The 23,529-nt window shown below is 43.7% G+C and overlaps 1 protein-coding gene across 3 annotated transcripts in view; it reads left to right on the forward strand.

Moving 5' to 3' along the window:
- ATP10D (ATPase phospholipid transporting 10D (putative)) overlaps positions 1-23,529 on the forward strand; it is a 95,767-nt gene that overhangs the window by 55,934 nt on the left and 16,304 nt on the right. For all 3 annotated transcript variants that reach the window (XM_054029064.1, XM_054029065.1, XM_054029066.1), the window contains exons 11-14: positions 6,096-6,284; positions 15,681-16,299; positions 17,723-17,826; positions 18,485-18,611. In XM_054029064.1, the coding sequence (XP_053885039.1) occupies positions 6,096-6,284; positions 15,681-16,299; positions 17,723-17,826; positions 18,485-18,611 (1,039 nt within the window). The remainder of the gene's footprint in view (positions 1-6,095; positions 6,285-15,680; positions 16,300-17,722; positions 17,827-18,484; positions 18,612-23,529) is intronic.

The raw sequence follows: 23,529 nt of genomic DNA on the forward strand, positions 1-23,529 counted from the left end.
TGCATTGCTACACAGCAGCAGCTAATTGCCTTTTGGCAGTGGATGGTGTATTACGGTTGATGTCCGTCATCGTCATATTCCTCAGTGAGTTCAATCAGAGGCACCCGGGAAACTTCTTCAGCAGATTCCTCTAAGAAATACTGAACCAAACTTTCCACTCTGGGCATCTGATTCTTCATTTTGTCTCCTGGAGACCCGGCAGTCCTATTGAACCGTCTTGACGATGATGGCTAGCAGTCGTAATACAGCATTTTCTGCCAAGCACCCAGAAGATGGCTATCAGTCATGCTGCACCATCTGCTGCCAGCTTAAGATGTAAAAACAGATGGACCAGATTCGTTCTGTATTCATTTGCTTCCCCCTCCCTCTGTGAAATCAACAACATGCTAAACCCAGGGTTTTGAGTTCAATCTTTGGGGGGGGGGGGCATTCTGTGTGACAGTTGTTTGTGTTTCTCCCTGATGCACAGCCACTTTTGTTGATTTTAATTCCCTGTACCTGTACGTCATGTCGTCACTCGCCCCACCCTCCCGCCCTCCGTCAGACACTAGTTTCATGCCTTTTTTCAGCCCAGACGCCATAGAACTGGGATCATGGAGCCTGCTCAGATCACCGCGGCAGTTTTGAGCACTATGAACACCACACGCATTGTCCTGGAGTATATGCGGAGCCAGAACATGCCAAAGCAAAACCAGGACCAGGAGAGGCGGCGATTGCAGCGCGGCAACGAGAGTGATGAGGAAATTGACATGGACATAGACCTCTCACAAAATATGGGCCCCAGCAGTGTGCAAATCATGATGTTACTGGAGCAGGTTCATGCCGTGGAACGCCAATTCTGGGCCCGGGAAACAAGCACAGACTGGTGGGACCGCATCGTGTTGCAGTGTGGGACGATTCCCAGTGGCTGCGAAACTTTCGCATGCGTAGGGGCACTTTCATGGAACTTTGTGACCTGCTTTCCCCTGCCCTGAAGTGCCAGAATACCAGGATGAGAGCAGCCCTCACAGTGGAGAAGCGAGTGGCGATAGCCCTGTGGAAGCTTGCAACGCCAAACAGCTACCGGTCAGTCGGGAATCAATTTGGAGTGGGCAAATCTACTGTGGGGGTTGCTGTGATCCAAGTTGCCAGGGCAATCAATGACCTGCTGATATCAAGGAGAGTGACTCTGGGGAAACGTGCAGGCCATAGTGGATGGCTTTGCTGCAATGGGATTCCCAAACTGTGGTGGGGCGATAGACGGAACCCATATCCCTATCTTGTCACCGGAGCACCAAGCCACCGAGTACGTAAACCGCAAGGAGTACTTTTCAATGGTGCTGCAAGCCCTGGTGGATCACAAGGGACGTTTCACCAACATCAACGTGGGATGGCCGGGAAAGGTACGTGATGCTCGCATCTTCAGGCACTCTGGTCTGTTTCGAAAGCTGGAGGAAGGGACTTTCTTCCTGGACCAGAAAATAACCATTGGGGATGTTGAAATGCCTATCGTTATCCTTGGGGACCCAGCCTACCCCTTAATGCCATGGCTCATGAAGCCGTCCACAGGCAGCCTGGACGATAGTCAGGACCTGTTCAACTATAGGCTGAGCAAGTGCCGAATGGTGGTGGAATGTGCATTTGGACGTTTAAAAGCGTGCTGGCGCAGCTTACTGACTCGGATAGACCTCAGCGAAACCAATATCCCCATTGTTATTGCTGCTTGCTGTGCGCTCCACAATATCTGTGAGAGTAAGGGGGAGACATTTATGGCGGGGTGGGAGGTTGAGGCAAATTGCCTGGCCGCTGATTACGCGCAGCCAGACACCAGGGCGGTTAGAAGAACACAGCAGGGCGCAGTGCGCATCAGAGAAGCTTTGAAAACGAGTTTTGTGATTGGCCAGGCTATGGTGTGAAACTTCTGTTTGTTTCTCCTTGATGAACCCTCCGCCCCCTCGGTTCACTCTACTTCCCTGTAAACTAACCACCCCGCCCTCCCTTCCCCCCCTCAAGCACCGCTTGCAGAGGCAATAAAGTCATTGTTACTTCACATTCATGCATTCTTTATTAATTCATCACACAACTAGGGGGATAATTGCCAAGGTAGCCCAGGATGGGTGGGGGAGGAGGGAAGGAAAAGGACACACTGCAGTTTAAAACTTTAACTCTTATTGAAGGCCAGCCTTCCGATGCTCAGGCAATCATCTGGGGTGGAGTGACTTGGTGGCCAGAGGCCCCCCCACCGCGTTCTTGGGCGTCTGGGTGAGGAGGCTATGGAACTTGGGGAGGAGGGCTGTTGGTTACACAGGGGCTGTAGTGGCGGTCTCTGCTGCTGCTTTTCCTGCAGCTCAGCCATACGCTGGAGCATATCAGTTTGATTCTCCAGCAGCCGGAGCATCGACTCTTGCCTTCTGTCACCAAGCTGACGCCACCTATCCTCTTCAGCCCGCCACTAGCTCTCTTCAGCCCGCGATTCAGCCCGCCACCTCTCCTCTCATTCATATTGTGCTTTTCTGCACTCTGACATTGTCTGCTTCCATGCATTCTGCTGTGCTCTGTCAGCATGGGAGGACATCCGGAGCTCCGAGAACATATCATCCCGAGTCCGTCGTTTTCTCCTTCTAATCTTCACTAGCCTTTGCGAAGGAGAAACATTTGCAGCTGGTGGAGGAGAAGGGAGAGGTGGTAGTTAAAAAGACACATTTTAGAGAACTATGGGTACACTCTTTCATGTTAAATTTTGCTGTTCACATTACACAGCACATGTGCTTTCATTACCAGGTCACATTTTTCCTCTTATATTGAGGGCCTGCCGGTTTGGTGTGAGAGATCACTCACGCAGTGCCAGGCAACAGATTTCGGCTTGCAGGCAGCCATGGTAAGCCACAGTCTTTTGGCTTTTTTAACCTTCTTAACATTTGGGAATGGTTTCAAACAGTAGCGCCCTCATTTCCTATAGCAAGCACCCATTGGGTTGGCCATTTAAAATGGGTTTGCAATGTAAAAGGAGGGGCTGCGGTTTCTGGGTTAACATGCAGCACAAACCCAACTACCCCCCCCTCCTCCCAATTCTCTGGGATGATCACTTCACCCCTCCCCCCCACCGCGTGGCTAACAGCGGGGAACATTCACGTTCAGCCGAGCAGGAATGGGCACCTCTGAATGTCCCCTTAATAAAATCATCCCATTTCAACCAGGTGACCGTGAATGATATCACTCTCCTGAGGATAACAAAGAGAGATAAGGAATGGATGTTGTCTGCATGCCAGCAAACGCCGGGACCATACGCTGCCATGCTTTGTTATGCAATGATTCCAGACTATGTGCTACTGGCCTGGCGTGGTAAAGTGTCCTACCATGGCGGACGGGATAAGGCAGCCCTCCCCAGAAACCTTTTGCAAAGGCTTTGGGAGTACATGAAGGAGAGCTTTCTGGAGATGTCCCTGGAGGATTTCCGCTCCATCCCCATACATGTTAAGAGACTTTTCCAGTAGCTGTACTGGCCGTGATTGCCAGGGCAAATTAATCATTAATCATTAAACACACTTGCTTTTAAACCATGTGTAATATTTACAAAGGTACACTCACCAGAGGTCCCTTGTGTGCCTTCAGGGTCTGGGAGCACGCCTTAGGTGAGTTCGGGGGTTACTGGTTCCAGGTCCAGGGTGATAAACATATCCTGGCTGTTGGGGAAACCAGTTTCTCCGCTTCCTTGCTGTGCGCTATCTTCATTGTCTTCATCATCATCTTCCTCGTACCCCGAACCCGCTTCCCTGTTGCGTATTTCTCCACTGATGGAGTCAAAGCACATGGTTGGGGTAGTGGTGGCTGCACCCCCTAGCATCGCATGCAGCTCCTCGTAGAAGCGGCATGTTTGCGGCTCTGCCCCAGACCTTCCGTTTGCCTCTCTGGCTTTGTGGTAGGCTTGCCTTAGCGCCTTAATTTTCACGCGGCACTGCTGTGCGTCCCTCTTATGGCCTTTGTCCTTCATGGCCTTTGAGACCTTTTCTAATATTTTGCCATTTCGTTTACTGCTACGGAGTTCAGCTAGCACTGATTCATCTCCCCATATGGCGAGCAGATCCCATACCTCCCATTCGGTCCATGATGGAGCTCTTTTGCGATCTTGGGACTCCATCATGGTTACCTGTGCTGATGAGCTCTGCATGGTCACCTGTGCTCTCCACACTGAGCAACAGGAAATGAAATTCAAAAGTTCGCGGGGCTTTTCATGTCTACGTGGTCAGTGCATCTGAGTTGAGAGTGCTGTCCAGAACGGTCACAATGAAGCACTGTGGGATAGCTCCCGGAGGCCAATGACGTCGAATTCCATCCATACTACCCCAAATCTGACCCGCAAAGGTGATTTTTAGTGCTAATCCCCTCGTCGGAGGTGGAATAAAGAAACCGGTTTAAAGGGCCCTTTAAGTTGGGGAAAAAAAGGGCTTCGTCGTGTGGACGTGTCCAGGCTTAATTCGATTTAATGCTGCTAAAGTCGACCTAAACTCATAGTGTAGACCAGACCTGAGATAGATAGATCAAAGGGCTTGCCTATAAAGCAGTTGTTTGTTTGATGACCTATATTTGATATGCACAGTGTGTTATGCATGGCAGTGCATAAAAGCACTTGAAAAGTGTTCTTAATGTTTGTATAAGATAATGCAAGTGCTACTAAATAATTCAGATCACCAGTGCATCTGCATTGAATCTTGCTGGCATAACTCCACAAGTGCACCAGCTGAAATGAATAAACCAAATTTAATCAGCATTTGCCATGTTGCTTTGAGAGGGTTTTTAAAAATAGGTGATATCTAGTGTGGGTAAGCAGTATTTCAGCCAGGTCGTTGGGAGCAAAAATGCTGCATGCACTGTGTATGTCCTTTATAAATGAGACTTAAAGTAACATTAAATAGGTGATGGCTCAATTTTATGTAATTTCTGCTGAAGTGTTCATGAGTAAGGCTAAGATTCTGTCATGGTTATTTTTAATAAAAGTCACGGACAGGTCACAGGCACCAAACAGTTCACGGGAGCCCATGACCTGTCTGTGACTTTACTAAAAATAACGGTGGGGGGGCGAGGGGCAGGGTTAGGTAGCAGGGAGAAATGACAACTGGAGTCCCGGGAGTGGGGGTGGGGAGGAGTCTAACAAGCTGATCCCCACAGGGGGACTCACAGACCCGGCTCTAGTGCTGGCTGCGGGGCAGGGGTACACAGTCCCGGCTCCAGCCACGGTGAGGGGAAGGATGGTGATGGCCCTGCCTGGTGCTGGCCCCTCTGAATTAGAGTGAAGATCATCCCCTGTGAGAAATATCCAAGTTCCAGATGCATAAGGAGGGCTGGTAACAAAAGAGTTCTGGTATGCAAAGGGATGGGGGGGACAATTTAAGGGTGTGCCCTCATGAAATTAGGGTGGTGGGGAAGTGGAAATCTGTCTTTAGGGTTCAAAATTAACAATGCTCATGCAGGAATAAGACCCGGGTATCAGTGGCCAACTTAATAAAGACCTCTACTCAATGTGCTGCTGTGGTCAAAAAAGCCAACGAAATATTAGAATATACAAGGGATTAGTATAAGACTTCCAGGAGGAGCAGATTATAGTCTGCCTATTGAAGAGGTTCTTGTATCTTCCTCAGAAGCATCTGGTGCCAACCATTGTTGGAGACTGGATACTGGTCTAGATGGACTGTGTGTCTGATCCAGTATGTCAGTTCCTATGGTCCTTTGAATTATCATGCACTGAAACCTATCTGTGATTAAGGACCTGCTCCTGCAAAGTGTTGACCACACCTGTGAGATGCTGCATATATCCGGGTGTGCTCTCCTCTCTCCCAGAAGTGCTCCGAATCTAGCAGGATGGAGCCTTTGTTAGTTGCCCAAACTTCTCTAATCTCTTCATGTTATAAACTGTAGTAGGTTTTACTTTTTCAGTTTTAGATTAACTTCCCTGCAGCAGCTGCCAGTAGGATTTTGGGAAGTGATTATTATATTTATAGGTACGTCTAAGAGAACTTTATTCATTGTAAAGTCTTGCAACACTGAAACTGTCTTGTACCAGGCACCACATCAGACCTTTTGGAACTATATGGTAAGAGGATATCTATTTTATTCAACAGGAAACTGATGTTGTTCCAGATGCAAACCTCATGGAGAAATTTAATCAAATTACCTGTCATTCATATGCACAATCAGAAGAAACTGACAGACAGCCATCCTTAGAGACAGTATATATTACCGACTTCTTTCTTGCTCTGGCAATCTGTAATACTGTGATAGTTTCAGCTCCTAACCAACCACGTCAAAAGGTAAGAAAGAAAAATCTGCTACTCAAGTGGTCACACTTCTGGCTGCTGCAGCATATTATAACTTTTCATGTGTTCTCTATAGTCTTTTTGCATGTGGAGAGAACAAGGCACTGCCATTTAAAAGTGGTCATTTCCCTCTCCATTGGTTTGCCATGTTTGCTTGAAGGAAAAGAATTATTGTACAGTTGAAACTGAACAGTCCAGTAAGTTAATGCATAACATACAGCTAGCAAAAGTTTCCAGTGACTGAGGCTTGCCTTGAATACTTTATACTACATCTGTCAATCGCAGTTAACTCACGCGATTAACTCAAAAAAATTAATTGTGATTTAAAAAATTAATCACAATAAATCAGTTTTAATCGTACTGTTAATAGAATACCAATTGAAATTTATTAAATATATTTGGATGTTTTTCTACTTTTTCAAATATATTGATATAAATTACAACACAGAATACAAAGTGTACAGTGCTCATTTTATATTATTTTTATTACAAATATTTGCACTGTAAAATGAGAAGCAAAAAATATAGTATTTTTCAATTCACCTCATACAAGTACTGTAGTGTAATCTCTTTATCTTGAAACTGTCATAGAAATTTCTATCCATTCCAGCTGAGGAATAAGGAGAGACGGACACAGCTAGCCAAGCAAGGAGCCCCGGGAGGGGCGATCCGTTTATTTCAATTGCAATTGGGTTCGAGCTCATAAGTCAGCAAGAACAAAGAAAACACTTACACCAAAGCATTATATGCAGTTGCTCATGATAATCTATCGCTCTATGATTGGCCAAAATTTGCCATACATAATTAGCAAGCTACATGTATCTGCCCCTCTTATGACCCCTTATTGTTCATTTATTTGCCCCCTCCTCCTTGCTTATTTTGCAAACTAAGTGGTTAGCTATCTACAGGACGCAGGCACAGAGAGGTCCATTGTCTCCAGGTTTGGAGTTTGGCTACATTTCCTCTCGAAGGAACTTCCTGAGTTAAGACATAACTATAGTTTTGCTGTATATCTTCCATGTGTACGTGACAAATGTGCCCCCTGGCAGTTAAGCAGAATAATTTTATATCAATTTTCCCCCCCTTTGATCATGACCCATATAATGGGCTTATGATCACACTTTTCACAGCAGTAGGAGTGTTACAGCAAATATGTAGGGGTCAGAATATCAGCATCTGGCGTGGTTTCCGCCTTTGCCAAAACCCGTCTTTCTTGTAAAGAGAGAAATATCCCCTTCGATTTGCTAGTTGTCCTAGCACATTTAGACATTTTGCACATAGACAGTTTAAACACACACAAAAAAATAAACACAATCATCAGTAAAATCATAACACCTCCTTTCAGGAGTCCCTTTAACCAGCCTGTTCAGGAAGGGAACCAGGAGAATAAACCATCAAACCAATCGTGTCCAGCTACCTTCAGCAGACTTGTCTCAGACGATGTCTCTTAAGTGGGCTGCTCCGTCAAAGGTATCTTTATAGGTGTTGTTTACAAATACACAACACTCTTGGCCTATGAGGGCACAAGTTCCTCCTTGAGCTGCCAAAAAAAATCTAAAGCTGTATGATTTTGTAAAGCTAACTGTCTAAGTTGCTTAAGCTCAGTGGCTTGACTTGTAACTATTGTAGCAGTTTCATTAGCCATAATTTATAAAATACCCTGGAGTCTTATAACCCCTCTCCTAAGTCTGCGATTATTAGGGAATGTTGTCCATATCATTGGTTCAAGGGCTGCATCCTATTCAGTTTGAGGTTTGCTAGTATCCCTTACATGTCTAAACTTGCCTTTATGTAATTGCTTTACAATACAAGTGGGGGGTAACAACCAGGCAAGATAACAAGAACCTGAGAAGTGTACTGGAAGGGTATGATAGGCTTTATTCTCACACACCCAGTAAGAACCGAACCCTGCTGGAACAGGGCCGGGAGGAGTAGCCCATGTCGCTCCCAACACTTTTTGTAACAGGGATGTATAACGTCCCATAAACCCAATAGGCCCGTGCTTCGAGGAGATGTCTCAGTCTCTACATTTCTGCCTGCATACAGACATTGTCCATCGGAGTTTTCTCAGACCATAGTGCAGCTTTCATACAAACACTATTGGCGCAGACACCCTTGTGGTTAATGTCGTCAGTGGTGTCAAAACAATAACTAAGGGGAGTAACCCACTCTCCATCACCATCTGGGCCCACATAGTATTTGCAAGTACTGTTCCCTAAAAACAGGCCTAGCCCATTTCCCAGGAGACACCACTCACCCTGCGCCTTGAAGGTTAACAAATACCCGGAGTTAGGGCTTATACCTTCTTGTTGCCAAGTATGAGTCATAGTCTGATGGGGAGTAACATACACCTTTGAATGAGTAATATTTGCAGCCATCAAAGGGATAGGAAGGAAAGAAAGTCCTCATTCCGCATCGGGAGGCACCAAGGTGCACACCCAGCATGAGTCATTCCTCCATTCTGGGATTCTGTTCCTCACCACATGGCTAAATTTAATGAAATTATTATGGCCATAAGAAAGGGAAGGGAAAAACAACAAAATCAACAGAGGAAACATTTTCACAACAGGTTAAAATACCAACATATAAAAGAAAAAAGAGCACTAAACGTTAATCCAAATAATACAGTCCAATCTTCTATATCCATCGAAAACTGATATCAGTTGTTTAGGACCTTGGCTGCCCTGTAGTCATCTACTTCGGGTTGGCCTTGCCGGTCGGCCAACAAGCATCGCTCCCGCGCTGGGGATCCTATTTAGGGGTTTCCTTTTGAGTGAATTTAAGTTTCAGTCCAGGCAAGATCTACACCATCCACCGATCCTCTGGTTAATCTTTTATTAGTGAAAGGTTGGGCATTTCGTTAATTTGGAAGGAGAGTAACAGCATGTGGAACTTTTACCACTAGGTGATGTCCCTGTACCAACTGTTGAGCTTTCTCAACTAACAAAGCTGCAGCAGCTAGGGCTTTAACATTCTACTGCTTCTCTTGCAACAGGATTCAGTAGTGCTAAAAAATAGGCTACAGGCCGTTGCTGTGATCCTAACGCTTGCGTAAGAATACCAGAGGCCACCCTGCCCTTTCATGAACAAATAAGGTAAAAGGTTTCCTATAATCCGGGAATCCCAAGACAGGTGCCGATGCAAGGGCTGTCTTGATACTTTCAAAAGATTTGGTAGCATCTTTAGTCCATTTCACTGGGTCAGGTTCATCCTTAGTGGTCATCTGCACTAGTGGTTTTGACATTTTCCCCATACTCAGGAATCCAGGACTTACAGAATCCTGCCATGCCGAGGAACCCCCTTAACTGTCTCTTTGTCTTGGGCTGGGGTACATTTAAAATGGCACTTACTCTTTCCTGAGCAAGGCTTCTCTTTCCTGGTTTTAGTATGTGCCCTAAATATTTCATCTCCTGTGAGCAATATTGAATCTTTGAGCGTGACACCTTGTGTCCTTTCATTGCTAAGGCACATAAAAGCTCTATGAGTCCTGCTTATTAACTTCTTGTGTTTCTGAGCATAATAAAAGATCATCCACATACAAAAGCAACATGGACTGTCCTGGGAGAATTACATCTTGTAAATCTTTATTCAACACAGCTGAAAATATAGCGGGGGATTCCACATACCCCTGAGGGAGATGCCCCCATGATATCTGGGATGACCCCTAAAAATGACTCAATTAAGGGAGTCAGTCCCTTTATTGCCTCTCGTGGGAGAGGGTATTGGGGAATGCAAGGGGGGTCCATGTCTGTCCTAACACGTATCCAAACTGGCTCAGCTGACTTTAGTAATCCCACATCAGTGTTTTTTGTTCCTCATACCCAAGGTGGGACAGCATTTTCCAACTCCCTGGGGAGCATTGCGAAATATGAAGGAGTTTTGGGATTCATTAGAGCCATCAAGGGGATGACAGAGTCATCTGACAGGCTCAAAAGAATGCCTTGGTCAGAGCAATGAATAGTAGCCCAGAGTTTACACAGCAAATCACATCCCAATAAACTGGTTGGTCCTTGGGTAAGTAGGAAGGCATGTTCCTCAGACAGGGACCCTATGTGTATGCTTAAAGGTTTGGAAATCTGACAACGAAAAGGATTTCCTTCAAATCCCATAACACGTTCAATTTTGCCACTTTTAGGAAGGTCCAAATCAGTAAGGGTGGAAAGGGTGGCTCCTGTGTCTAATAAGCAATCATATTGTTTTCTTCCAATCATCAAAGGAACTAGGGGATCATTGCAGGATAAGGAAAACACTGGGCAACATAACAACGTGGAACCCCCTTCATCCCATCAGTCGTAAAGTCCCCATCCTGCATCATCCTCTGGAAGGGTTGATTAGGCGGTGCCCAAGCTGGACCTTGGCCCTTCTTAAACCTCCTCAAGGTGTTAATTTGTCCCTGGGCTCTCAGTCTACAATCTCTCTTTATGTGCCCTTTTTGATGACAGTAATAACAAATTAAAAGTCCTCTGGACCCCCCTTTACTGGGTCCCACTATACTAACGAACCCTTATCCTCTTCCTCGGCTTCTGCCAACACCAGGCTCTGCTCCCTTCAGTACAGCCACCAACGTTCTTATATTTCCTTTTTTTTCTTCCTTCACCCTCTCAGCATTTCGTTGGGCTTCTCACCTGTTAAACACTCTGGTGGCAATAGCCACTGAGAGAGAGAGAGAGGTATCCCTGCAAATTTTCCACATCATTTAATCTCCACCTTATATATTTTGCAGCCTGGTCTTTAAACAATCCAATCCTCTTATCACTGGCATATTTGCCTCTGCTTCGGGATCTAGACCCCCAAACAACCTAGTAGCTTTCATCAGTCTTTCATAATAGTCTGAGGGGTGTTCATCTGGGCCTTGATGGACAAAAGTTACTTTACTCCAATTAGTAGTCCTCTGCCCAGCCTTCTTAATTCTGTTTAAAGAGGTTAACTTCTGTTGTTCTCCAGCATTGTTGTAATCTCAGTTAGGATCACCCCCAGTTACATCTCCTGCTGTAAGGGCATTTGGTCCTGGGGACGGTGGGGGTAAATCACCTATAGACTCCTGAGCTCGACTGAGCACTTGTTTCCTTTCTTTCAATGTCCTATGTACAGATTCTGGGTCGTCCCTGACCTTTTGGGGTAGTAATCTTCCAATTCAGTAGGTCACTGATAGAGAAAGGAGTGTGGACATAGCGGTTAACAACCTGACCCTCTCCGGTATGAACAGGGTACTGTTTTAAGGGCAATTGGAGTGCCGGAGAGTCCTGTCCTTCTTGTTTAATGAGCTCGAAATTGACATCTCGGGAGACTAACTGCATGAGCCAGTCAAGGAGTCGGGCAGACTTCGCCTGCGAACGTGGCTTCAAGTATTATAGGCCACTGGTAGATCAGGATACAATGTGGCTGGGGGTCGGGATAGGGTTAGAGGCAGATCCTACACCGGTGCAGAGGCGGTTCCTGGGACCAACCGATTTACCTGAATGGGAAGGGGTTGAGGACTCAGCTGATGGGGGAACAGGTCTATAATCATCTTCCTCTACTCTACACTGCTGGTAAGGAGGAGGTTTAATTTGTTGTAACATGAGAGTGCACTCTTTATCTTTGCAAATTGGAGCAGCGCTATAAAACAAATACAGATAATTCATTCGTTCTGGTCTTAAATCTTCCAGGATGGTTCTCAAGGTTTTGAGGCGAAGTCTTCCCCAATTCCTGAGAACACATCCCAGAAGTGTGCCGGCATTGAATTTCCCCTGACAATTTCCCATGTCAGGTCTGACTGACTGACTCCTAAATTTCCTGCTTCAGTTCTCCACCATCCACCGTGTTACCGAAACAAAGCCCTGGAGTCAGTGACGGTTTCTTTTATGTCCTGGGGAGACCACCCACGCTATCCAGTCAGCCTCTGTCCCTGTCTGGGTAATCTCCTGTCATCGGAAACTTGTTTTTATACTGGGCCGGCACTCTAAAAGTGTTTAACTGCCAGACGGATGTCCCAGTAATTTCACCGAGGCTGTCCCAAGGAAACCGTCGGGTCTAAGACCCCCGTGTACACATAACATAAAACAGAGACAATTTACCCGTCTCCTGATGAGGCCTCTTCCAACGCAATCTGTCTCGTTGCTTCTGGTCCGTCTCTGAGTCCTCCTTATTGTCCCCGCGGGGGGCCAACACCCAAAGTAAACTCACCTCGGCGCGCACTGGTCCTTCTCGAGGGAGGGGCCCCGGAGCGGTTCCGAGCTGGAGATGTCCCTTCGTGGTCGCCAAAACTATCATAGAAATTTCTATCCGTTCCAGCTGAGGAATAAGGAGAGACGGACACAGCTAGCCAAGCAAGGAGCCCCGGGAGGGGCGATCCGTTTATTTCAATTGCAATTGGGTTCGAGCTCATAAGTCAGCAAGAACAAAGAAAACACTTACACCAAAGCATTATATGCAGTTGCTCATGATAATCTATCGCTCTATGATTGGCCAAAATTTGCCATACATAATTAGCAAGCTACATGTATCTGCCCCTCTTATGACCCCTCATTGTTCATTTATTTGCCCCCTCCTCCTTGCTTATTTTGCAAACTAAGTGGTTAGCTATCTACAGGACGCAGGCACAGAGAGGTCCATTGTCTCCAGGTTTGGAGTTTGGCAACATTTCCTCTCGAAGGAACTTCCTGAGTTAAGACATAACTATAGCTGTGCTGTATATCTTCCATGTGTACGTGACAAATGTGCCCCCTGGCAGTTAAGCAGAATAATTTTATATCAAAAGTGAAATTTTTTTTGGTTATATAACTGCACTCAAAAACAAAACAATGTAAAACTTTAGAGCCTCCCAGTCCACTCAGTCCTATTTCTTGTTCAGCCAATTGCGAAGACAAACAAGTTTGTTTAAATTTAGGGGAGATAATGCTGCCCTGTTCTTATTGACAGTGTCACCAGAAAGTGAGACCAGTCATTTGCATGGCACTTTTGTAGCTGGCATTGCAAGGTATTTATGTGCCAAATATACTAAACATTCATATGCCTCTTCATGCTTCAGCCACCATTCCAGAGGACAGGCTTCCATGCTGATGACGCTTATTAAAAAAAGCATGCATTAATTAAATTTTGACTGAACTCTTTGGAGGAGAACAGTACTATATGTCTCCTGCTCTGTTTTACCCTCATTCTGCCATGTATTTCCTATTATAGCAGTCTTGGATGATGACCCAGCACGTGTTCATTTTAAGAACACTTTCACTACAGATTTGACAAAACACAAAGACGGTACCAATGTGAGATTTCTACAGCACTCAATCCAAGGTTTAAGAATCCGAAGTGCCTTCCAAAATCTGAGAGGGATGAGGTGTGGAGCATGCGTTCAGAAGGCTTAAAAGAACAACACTCATAGAAACTACGGAACCCAAACCACCAAAAAAGAAAATCAACCTTCTGCTGGTGGCATCCGACTCAGATGATGAGAGTGAACATGCATCAGTCTGCACTGCTTTGGATCGTTATCGAGAAGAACCCATCAGCATGGATACATCTTCTGGAATGGTGGTTGAAGCATGAAGGGACATATGAATCTTTACGTGCCAGATGCGCTAAATATCTTGCAACATCAGCTACAACAGTGTCATGCGAACATCTGTTCTCACTTTCAGGTGACACTGTAAACAAGAAGCAGGCAGCATTAGCTCCTGTAAATGTAAACAAACTTGTTTTGTCTTAGCGCATGGCTGAACAAGAAGTGGGACTGAGTGGACTGGTAGGCTCTAAAGATTTACATTGTTTTGTTTTTGAGTGCAGTTATGTAATAAAGAAAATCTACATTTGTAAGTTGCACTTTCATGATAGAGATTGCATTACAGTACTTGTATAAGATGAATTGAAAAATACCATTTCTTTTGTTTTTTATAGCACAAATATTTGTAATCAAAAATAAATATAAAGTGAGCACTGTACACTGGGTTCTGTGTTTGTAATTAAAATAAATATATTTTAAAATGTAGAAAACATCCAAAAATATTTAAATAAATGGTATTCTATTATTTAATCATGCGATTAATTTTTTTAATCACTTGACAGCCCTACTTTATACTTATCTTGTACAAGAGGAACTCTAAGATTAAATTGGATTTGCCATTTTACAGCTATTCACCAATAAAATTCCTGATTTTTAATGCCCCATCCAGTATGAAAAATGTGGTATATAGCAAACTGTAGCTGCCTCCTGGCATTACTACAAAGCTAGGGAGAGCCTGCTTTTCAGTTTTATACTGTAATAATAATAATAAAAATGTACCTAGATATGGCAGCTTGGATGCATTGCTAAGGCACAACCACTATTTTGTGGGTAATGATCTTCTTCTTTTCAGTAATAATTTATCACTTTGTTATTAACTGGAACTCACTGTTTTTTAAAAAAAATTAAATCTAATTTAACCTCTGAGTAACCTTATTTTAGAAAAGGTTAGGGTTGAACTTCCCACAGAAAGCATGTGATTTACTGTAAGTAAATGTCACTTAATTGAAAACTTGTTCCTCTTGCTAAATTGCAGGGTTTCAAACCTATAATAGGATGCAGATCTTTAGAAGTCATATTTGTGAATTTGGCTTTGCTGCTGCATTCAAAAAATGGTTGATGGAAAAAATTGCTTATTTTCCCCCAAGCAATAATACAAAAAACTCCTATCCAATCACTCTAACCTAATTCACAGATGGAAAATATGCTAAACATTTTAAATAGTAAAATAAATTCCATAGTTCTTTGTAGTGTTTTTCTTCAGAGTGCTTTATAACCACAAGACATTAGCTGTTTGCAATAGATGTAAGCTATTAATTGTAGTACTGTTCTGATCAGTGTCCAATATATTAAACCGAGCATTTTGTATTAGTTTTTTCTGTGTAAGTCCAAATAATAAGAAAAGTGCTTCTAAAGGATTTTATTTCTAAAAGTTATTTTTAGGTGATTATTGTCACCTTTTTTGTGGGGCATGTTTAATCCTTGCACACATCTGATTGATTGAGAATAAGCAGAATAAAACTTTAAGTCCATTTGCTGTGAAATTAAAAAAATTAGAAAGTAAGTCATGCTATTTATTTCATTATTGGTCCAAATTCTAGAAATGGACCACAGTCATTAATCAGACTTGGAATGAGTGTAATTTTACAAATCTGAAGTGTGTTTACAGTTGATGTGCTTGGAATCTAATTACCTATGGGTTTGACTGAATTTATTTAATAGAATTATATGGTTATATATATAATATATATAACACACAAATACAAAATTTAAGTCCAAAAAATCAACATTGAAGTTTAAATAAGCGATATATAAAGAAAAATATCCTTGCTGTAATAAAATACCTCCATTACTAAATGAAATTGTTTCAGCACACACATAAATGTTTTTGCTGATTTTTAATTCTGTTGCAGATGAGACTATCTTCACTAGGTAGAATGCCTATTAAATCCCTTGAGGAAATCAAACAGATGTTCCAGAGGTTGTCAGTCCGAAGGCTGAGTTCATCACCAGTTCCAAGTGCAAAAGAGTCATCATCTGAGAGCCCTAATACTTTTGTGAGCAAACTATCTATTTTCAGAGTGAAGCTGGCTTCACCTGCTATGGAAGGGGTGTCCCAAGCAGTTAATGAACCTCAGGCTACTGATAGCCCACAATGCGCCAAAGTACCTCCACTTGGACCACTAGACAGAGTGGACGTAGCTGCAGGCAGTGAGCACTGTGATGCTGGATCATCTCTTGAACAATCTATAACTAAGCTGTGTTATGAGGCTGAGAGCCCTGATGAAGCTGCACTAGTTCATGCTGCCAAGGCTTACAAATGCACTTTACAGTCTAGGACTCCTGATCAAGTTACTGTGGACCTGGCTGCTTTGGGATCTTTGACATTTCAGCTTTTGCACATTTTGCCTTTTGACTCAGTACGAAAAAGAATGTCAGTAGTAGTTAGACATCCGCTCTCCAACAAAGTGGTGGTGTACACGAAAGGTGCAGACTCGGTCATTATGGATTTGTTGTGCACTGGCCCTGCCGGTACGTACAGAACTTTGTCAGCTCTTGCTTTCCTCTTTGTATCTCACAAGAGTAATTAGTTGAATAAAAATTTTTTGGAATGACACATAAAAGGAGGTAAATAACTAAACAGACCTACCTCAGTCAACAGTTCCCTGGTTCCTGTGCTCCCACAGAAATTTCTAGTTATTCATTCCTTAGGTGTGTGACAGGTGCTTTACAGACACCCAAGAAAGATAGGAAAATTGGGGTTCAAGATCTCAATTCAGCAAAATAAATAGACACAGCTGAACTTTAAGCACATATGTACACCCATTGAAGGCAATGGGGCTATTGCTGTGCTTACAACAAAGCACCTGCTCAAGTATTCTGAATTTGGACCCCCTATTATGATAGTAACACATCTTATTAATGAACGTATGAAATACACTGTATTGGAGTTAGACCATGTCCACTCTTTCTTTATGTCAATAGTTCTGAGTTCTCAGGTAGAACTTATAATATTAGATGTTAAAAGAACAGGAGTATTTGTGGCACCTTAGAGACTAACAAATTTATTTGCGCATAAGCTTTCATGGGCTAAGACCCACTTCATCAGATGCATGGAGTGGAAAATACAGTAGGAAGATGTATACAGAGAAAAGATGTGGGTTGCCATACCAACTCTAACGAGACAAAACAATTAAAGTGGACTATTTTCAGCTGGAAGAAAAACCTAATATTAAATGTTGTCACCTGATATATGAACTCTAGCCTGTGTCTGTAGAGTTCTGTGGCACCTTTTACTTGTGCCTGTTTATGTGGCAGACACTTTTGGACTCTGCAACAGGAAACATTGACTTCTGTAGTACAATTTCTTGTTTGCTGTTGCACTATAATGATTAATTTACATGGAATGGAAAACACCAACTGCTTTTTATTGAAGGTCATTGAGGACAAGAAAACATGTCGTCTTAACTATATGAGTCAGTGATAAATATCTGTTTATTATTGTTGTTGTTGTTATCATTATTTTTATTTTTAATCAAGAAAAAAATTCTGATATATTTTAGATTTGAGAAAACTCAGGGTGGGCATTTTCTAAAAGTGCTGTGTTGCCCTTACTTTTCTCCCATTGAAATCAAAGGGAGTTTTACCAGTGATTTAAGTGGGAGAAGAGTTAGCCCAATACAGAGTACTTTTGCAAATCCCACCCTTCGATTTTTGGTCTAATTTGATCTGAAGAGTGTCCTTTTAATCATCTCCCTGCTAACCCCTTGACAGAGCAAGACATCCTGGTACGGTCACCAAACATGTGACCTGAATATGGTTTGCAAATATAAAGATCGATTTAAAAGTTAAAATAATACTAGTTTTATTTTTATTTTTAGACCTCTTTTGAAAGTCTGTCAATAAGTAAATGTCAACAATGCATATTTTACTTCCCTTTTTTTAAAAATTTCAGATGATAAATCAGAAATGGACCAAAAGACGATTAAGGAGAGAACTCAGAAACACTTGGATGATTATGCCAGAAGAGGACTGCGCACATTGTGTATAGCTAAAAAGGTAACTTGTGAAGAGATTTATGATAGTTCATGAAATGACATACTTTCTCTGGAAGGTGAAGTGCTATAGCTCTGAGACATACATCACTACTTCTAAACAAATGCTTGCATATCAGCACTAGAATTTTATTTAATTTTGTGTGATCAAAGAGAGATCAGTAATTTGACCTGTGCTACTGCATAACTTCACTTTTAACAGTCATAGCTGGTGGCATTGGAGGATGTCAGACCGCTTAATGTTTACAACTTTATCCATAAAATTGTGATTAGCAAATAGTTAACCTGGTTTTCTGAGTAAGACATGTGGGAGGTGAGTAGGGTTAGGGAAATGCTCACAAAACGTATGAGACTTGCCCAGTTTGGGGGTTCATTACAAATCCCGGTGAACCTGGGCCAATTTTATGGCTTCACTTTCAGACCATGTACAGCTGACAGTGTTGCGTGGTTTGAATGTGAAATGTCATTTTGACGTTTCAGCTGAGTTTCATTTTGGATTCAGAGCTGCCCAGAAATTCAAATTATAGTTCAGCAGTAATGAAAGGGAAAGAAATTTGCCCAAACCTCTCTGTAAACTAAAACCTCAGAGGTTGTATAGCTCAAGCAGTGAGTAGAGCTGAGGCTTTGATCTCTGTGTTTTTTTTCCCCCTCTTCCTCCACAGGTGATGAGTGATGCAGAATATGCTGAGTGGTTAAATAGTCATTTTTTAGCAGAAACCAGTATTGACAATAAGGAAGAGCTGCTGCTTGAATCTACCATGAAGCTTGAGACTAAGTTAACACTCCTTGGTAGGTAGAAAACATTATCGCTTGCTGGAAACTGTGTTGTAGTAAAAATCTACTTGAATAAATGGATCCATTTTGAAAGGCACTATGCAAAGCTGAATTTGTTTTTAAAGTGGCTTTCTGCAGACTTAGGATTTATGGCTTGTTATTAAATTTCCATAAGTCTCTCTTGTAAGTTTGCAAATACAGGGCCTGATACAAATCCCATTGAAGAAAGCTGGAGTCTTTCCAGTGTCTGTAATGGTTTTGAATGAGGCCCAGATGAAGTCTCTCTAGCTTTGCATACACCAGAGCATCTGGGCATTGCCAATGATATTACAAGCCTGTTAGGAGATTGTAGCGTGTCACAGACTCATGCTAAAGTGCATTGCTGGTGTAGCAGCAGCAATGGTGCAGTTAGTGTCCCTAGACCATTTGGTAGTAAAACGTCAGCCACAGCTCTATACTAACACTCCTCCTGGGTTAGTTCACTTTAGCTATGGAAGAACTAGAGAAAATCTTCAGTGTAGATGCAGCCAGACTGAGCGGGGAAGGTGGGACAGGCCTCCTCATGCCTGCAGGATGGCAGACGGTTTGTGGGCTGGGGTAGTGGCTGTGGACAACTGCTTATGCGATGACCTTTGGAAAAAAAGGTCAAAGACTAGATTGTGGTCGTGGGGGGGAAAATAGCCCTTGCTAGAAGCAGAAGAGAGACTTTTTCTGTTGACTTTTTTTTTTTTTTTTTTTTAGTGACATGCTACTACCATGTAAAGAAGGTAACTGTGTCCACCTTTATGCTGTGTGACTTTATATTTTTCCAAGTGGTAGTTGCTTTGCTTCTCGTAAAATAAGGGTCAGATTGTGCAGCGGTGATAAGGGTGTTGGGAGCCTTCTCTCCATAATCCCTTGTGTCCTGTGCATGGGACAGGCACAATAGCAATCCTTGATACTAGACAAAACAAGGGAATGCTCCCTCCTAGCTAGGGTGACCAGATGTCCCGATTTCATAGGGACAGTCCCGATTTTTGGGTCTTTTTCTTATATAGGTTTCTATTACCCCTGTCCTGATTTTTCACTCTTGCTGTCTGGTCACCCTACTTCTAGCTCTCCTGGTTGTCAGGGAAGGGAGGAGCTAGGATGTGATGGGGGAGGAGTGAGGGTGTGACGTTACCTAGGGTACAAACTGGACTGATGGACAGCTGTGTCCCTTCAATTCTCCAGCCTAGGGTGTCTTTTATACTGCTTTGTTGGTCCGCTCACACACAGCCTCCAGCATGTAAATCACTCCCAATTATACTGTGTGAATGTTATAGCCAGCCACTCATGAATTACACTATAGGGCAACACCAGCAAACTCCCAGTCCTGTAATTTACCCCAGAAATGTGCATTTTGTACTGCCCACCCCTGACCTGGACAACACAATCTCATATAAAGTCTATCACTTTATTAATAGAAAATGATATGCACAAATCTCGTTATCTCAAATGGCACTTCCCAAACACTTCAGTCCAAACACACTGGTTTAGATAAAACAAATTTATTAACTACACAGAGAGAGATTTTAAGTAACTACAAGTAATGAGGCATACAACTCAGAATTGGCAACAAGGAGATAAAAGGTAAAATGCAACTAACACCTACCTTAAGCTAAGTGAAGACAAAGCAAAGGTCTCTCTCACCACATGTTCCAGCAGTCTTACTGGCTGAGCCTCTTTCAGTCAAGATCTCTCCCTTGTTCCTCAGGTGTTGATGATGCCGTATGTAGAGAGTAAGGGAGAGATGATTTGGGACCCTTGCTCTCTTTTCTTGCCCAATAATCCTCTTCAGCTGAGGTGCGGGAGACAAAGTCTGTGTGGACAGGAACCTCAAGCTGTTTCTTTGTTGAAGATGTAGATTTTTGCTCACCCTTTCTTGGCCACTTAATCAGGGTATGGTCCATTTGATCTAATTGACTTGTGGCTGAGGCACTGACTAGCCTTTTGTCTCTGGAAAACTGGTTTGTGACTGCCCTCCTGAACATGTTGGAACATGTCCCAGCAATATCACACAGTAAAATTCCATAACTTTACATACAATGTTGCTACACGTATTTTACCAGGACAATGATGATCAGCAAATCATGAGTTTCCAAGTGGTAGTTCACAAAGCATATTTTGTACACAGTTTATCATAATTCTATGAAAGTGGTGAGCGTAGGGGTACAGACTGTCACACAGGGCCATAGCGCTCATCTGAAAAGCTGGCTGCATAGCGGGGAGTAGGCTCTCTTGAAGCAATGTAGGGGCTCCCCCTGTGCAGTTGTGGAGCTGGCAAAGGGATTGTGCTCCTTGAGGTACAGTCTCTTCTGGAGCTCCCCTTGTGGCAGGGCAGCTCAGCACTTCCTCCAGGCTAGGCAAGAGGGTCAGTGACTAGTGCTAGGTGGGAGGATAGGTGCTTTTTGTCCTGCTTCTCTTAATCCCTTTGCTTGATTAAATAATACCACATGGTGTAGCTGCAGTAAGAGTGAGGGAACTAGTGCTGGGAAATGACAGCAGCTCCATCCTTAAGGTACATCTACACTGCAGCATACTTTTTGGTAGCGTGGATAGTGCATACACCACAAACCCCCTGGCATGGGTATAAAGAGCAGTGTAGACAGTGAGGCACTGGTAAGGTGAGTAGAGTAAAGACACTGCTGAACCCATCATAGCTCTCTACAGCCCAAGCAGTGCTTCCCTGGCTACACTATGGCAAGGAGCAGAGCTGGGTGGGACTCGTTTCCTAACCCCCATGGGGGCTGGCCCAGGCCTCAGTTCTGCCACCCTGAATGTTCCTCCATGCTCCTTAGGGGGGTGCACCCCACAGTTTGGGGATCTCTGTTCTATAGAGAGTCCAGGGAGCAAGAAGATTCCTGCAGGGCCCTGAGTCAATAAGGAGAGAGAGTTCTCCAAGCAGGGAGGCCTGGGAAAGACCCTGATCAAACAAGGAAGAGGCTGAGGAATAGCCCCAGAGAGGGCAGAAGGTTCTGTTTTTGTGTGAAAATCTTTTTGGACTGTTATATGGAACAACTGTGACCCTAGAAGGGGTGGACTAAAGACTGTGACCCAGTTGGAGGGCTGAGTTAGAGAGAAACCACCGCAGTGCTGCAGTGGCTTTCAGCAGGGGGCACTAGTATGGCGAGAGAGCTGCGATGCCATGCCTGGCCACAAGGGAGTGCCTAGTGGTGAGTGGACATGGGAGCTGACAGCTCCCCGCTGCAGGAGCCTTTCCCTGCTGCCTCCCTTCCTGTGAGAGCCTTTCACTGACATGTGTAGCTACACACTGCAGTGTGGCTGCAGCCTGCTTTTCCCTGCAGCATGTAGCTACGCACCAGATAGAATCACCGCGGCAAGTAGTGTGCAGTGTAGAAGTAGCATTAGAGGATGAAGAGCAAACAGGTGGAGTCAATCCAGTTACTATCAAGGTCACAAACAGAGGCTTGAGATGGTCCATAGTCCCTGGTTGAAGAAATGCCATAGAGAAGGGTGGAGTCCATGCTGATGTACAGGGAGTCCCAGTCCTTTGGCGTACCAGGTGATGGGGCCCCACAGTTACAAAATTAAATCACTTTATTAAAATCTCTATTGAAATAAAATGTAATTTCCAGTAAGAATATCCTTTCTGTGCCATAGGGGGTGTTTGTTTCTTTATGGTGCTGCACTGTGCACAAAGCTGGGTCCCAGTAGTATATACTTCTAATCTGCCCTAGATTAGATGGAGAAGGAAGCAATATTGCAGCAGGGCTGTATTAAGACAATGTACTCTCCCAACCCTGAAGATAATTTTTTGTTCCTCTCGCCTGCCAGCTGAGTCTGAGTGAAATGACTTCCAACCACTGAAAGAGCAGGGGTCTTGAAGGCATTGTCTCCGAGTGCGTGGTTGGCCGCTGGCCAATCAGCTGTGTGGCAGCTGCTTGATGAAACAGCAGAAGCAAGAGTTTATCTGACCATAGGGCCCATGTCCCCATTACCCTATCTCAGTCTTCCGCTGCATTGCAGTTCATTGTCTATCAGAACTGGGCACTAGGAAGGAAAGACAAGTCTGTACTGTGAATGCTTTTTCTTTCAACCATGCAGTCACAGATAGGTTTGCTCTGTCATTGTGGAGTGAAAGCCAGTAAATTATGGTTCTACCCAACCACTCTGGCATGTGGGGAGTCTTTGCTTAGTTTTACAACTTAGTTCCCATTGCAGGAATCTCTTATGCCCCAGATATCCTGCAAGTCAAACCGTATCTGCAAGTTACAACACAGTTCTATTTTGTAGTGTGGACAGGACATAAAACATGTCCCTGCGCCTTGCTGATTCAGGGACATGAGTGTGTTTCTGAGCTGTTCAGATACACTGCCTTGTGAGTTGTCCCTGACACGGTTCTGTCTGTTGTTAAGACTGGGTGTTAGACAGTAGCATTGTGCTAAAATCCCAGACAATCTTTCAACTTGAAATCTGCCAGTATTGTGCTAAAATGCCACATGAAAGTTCTCAGTCTTGCAAGGCTTATCAATGGACAGAGGGCTAAAAGTTGTGGGGAGAGAGAATGGAAAATTAAGTTCGGAGGAGCAACAAGAGGAGAAACAGCGGGATAATCTGTTCAGCATCTTAGATGTCTATACACAAATACAAGCAGTTTGGGGAAGAAATAGGAAGAACTGAAAGTATTAGTACATAAACTAGATTATGACTTAATTGGAATTACACAGGTTTGGAATATTGGTATAGAGGGGTCTAGTTGTCCGAGAAGAACAAGAAGAGAAAAAGGGGAGGAGAAGTTTCATTGTACATTAAGAATGTACACATTTGTTCTGAGCTCCAGAAGAGTTGAAAGCCTCTAGGTGAAGATAAAAGGGGGAAGGAAACGGGTGATGTCACAGTAAGGGTCTACTATAGATCACCAAATCAGGAGAAGGTGGTGAATGAGCTATTT

The sequence above is a fragment of the Malaclemys terrapin genome, chromosome 5 (assembly GCF_027887155.1).
Source record: "Malaclemys terrapin pileata isolate rMalTer1 chromosome 5, rMalTer1.hap1, whole genome shotgun sequence".
NCBI lineage: Eukaryota > Metazoa > Chordata > Testudines > Emydidae > Malaclemys > Malaclemys terrapin.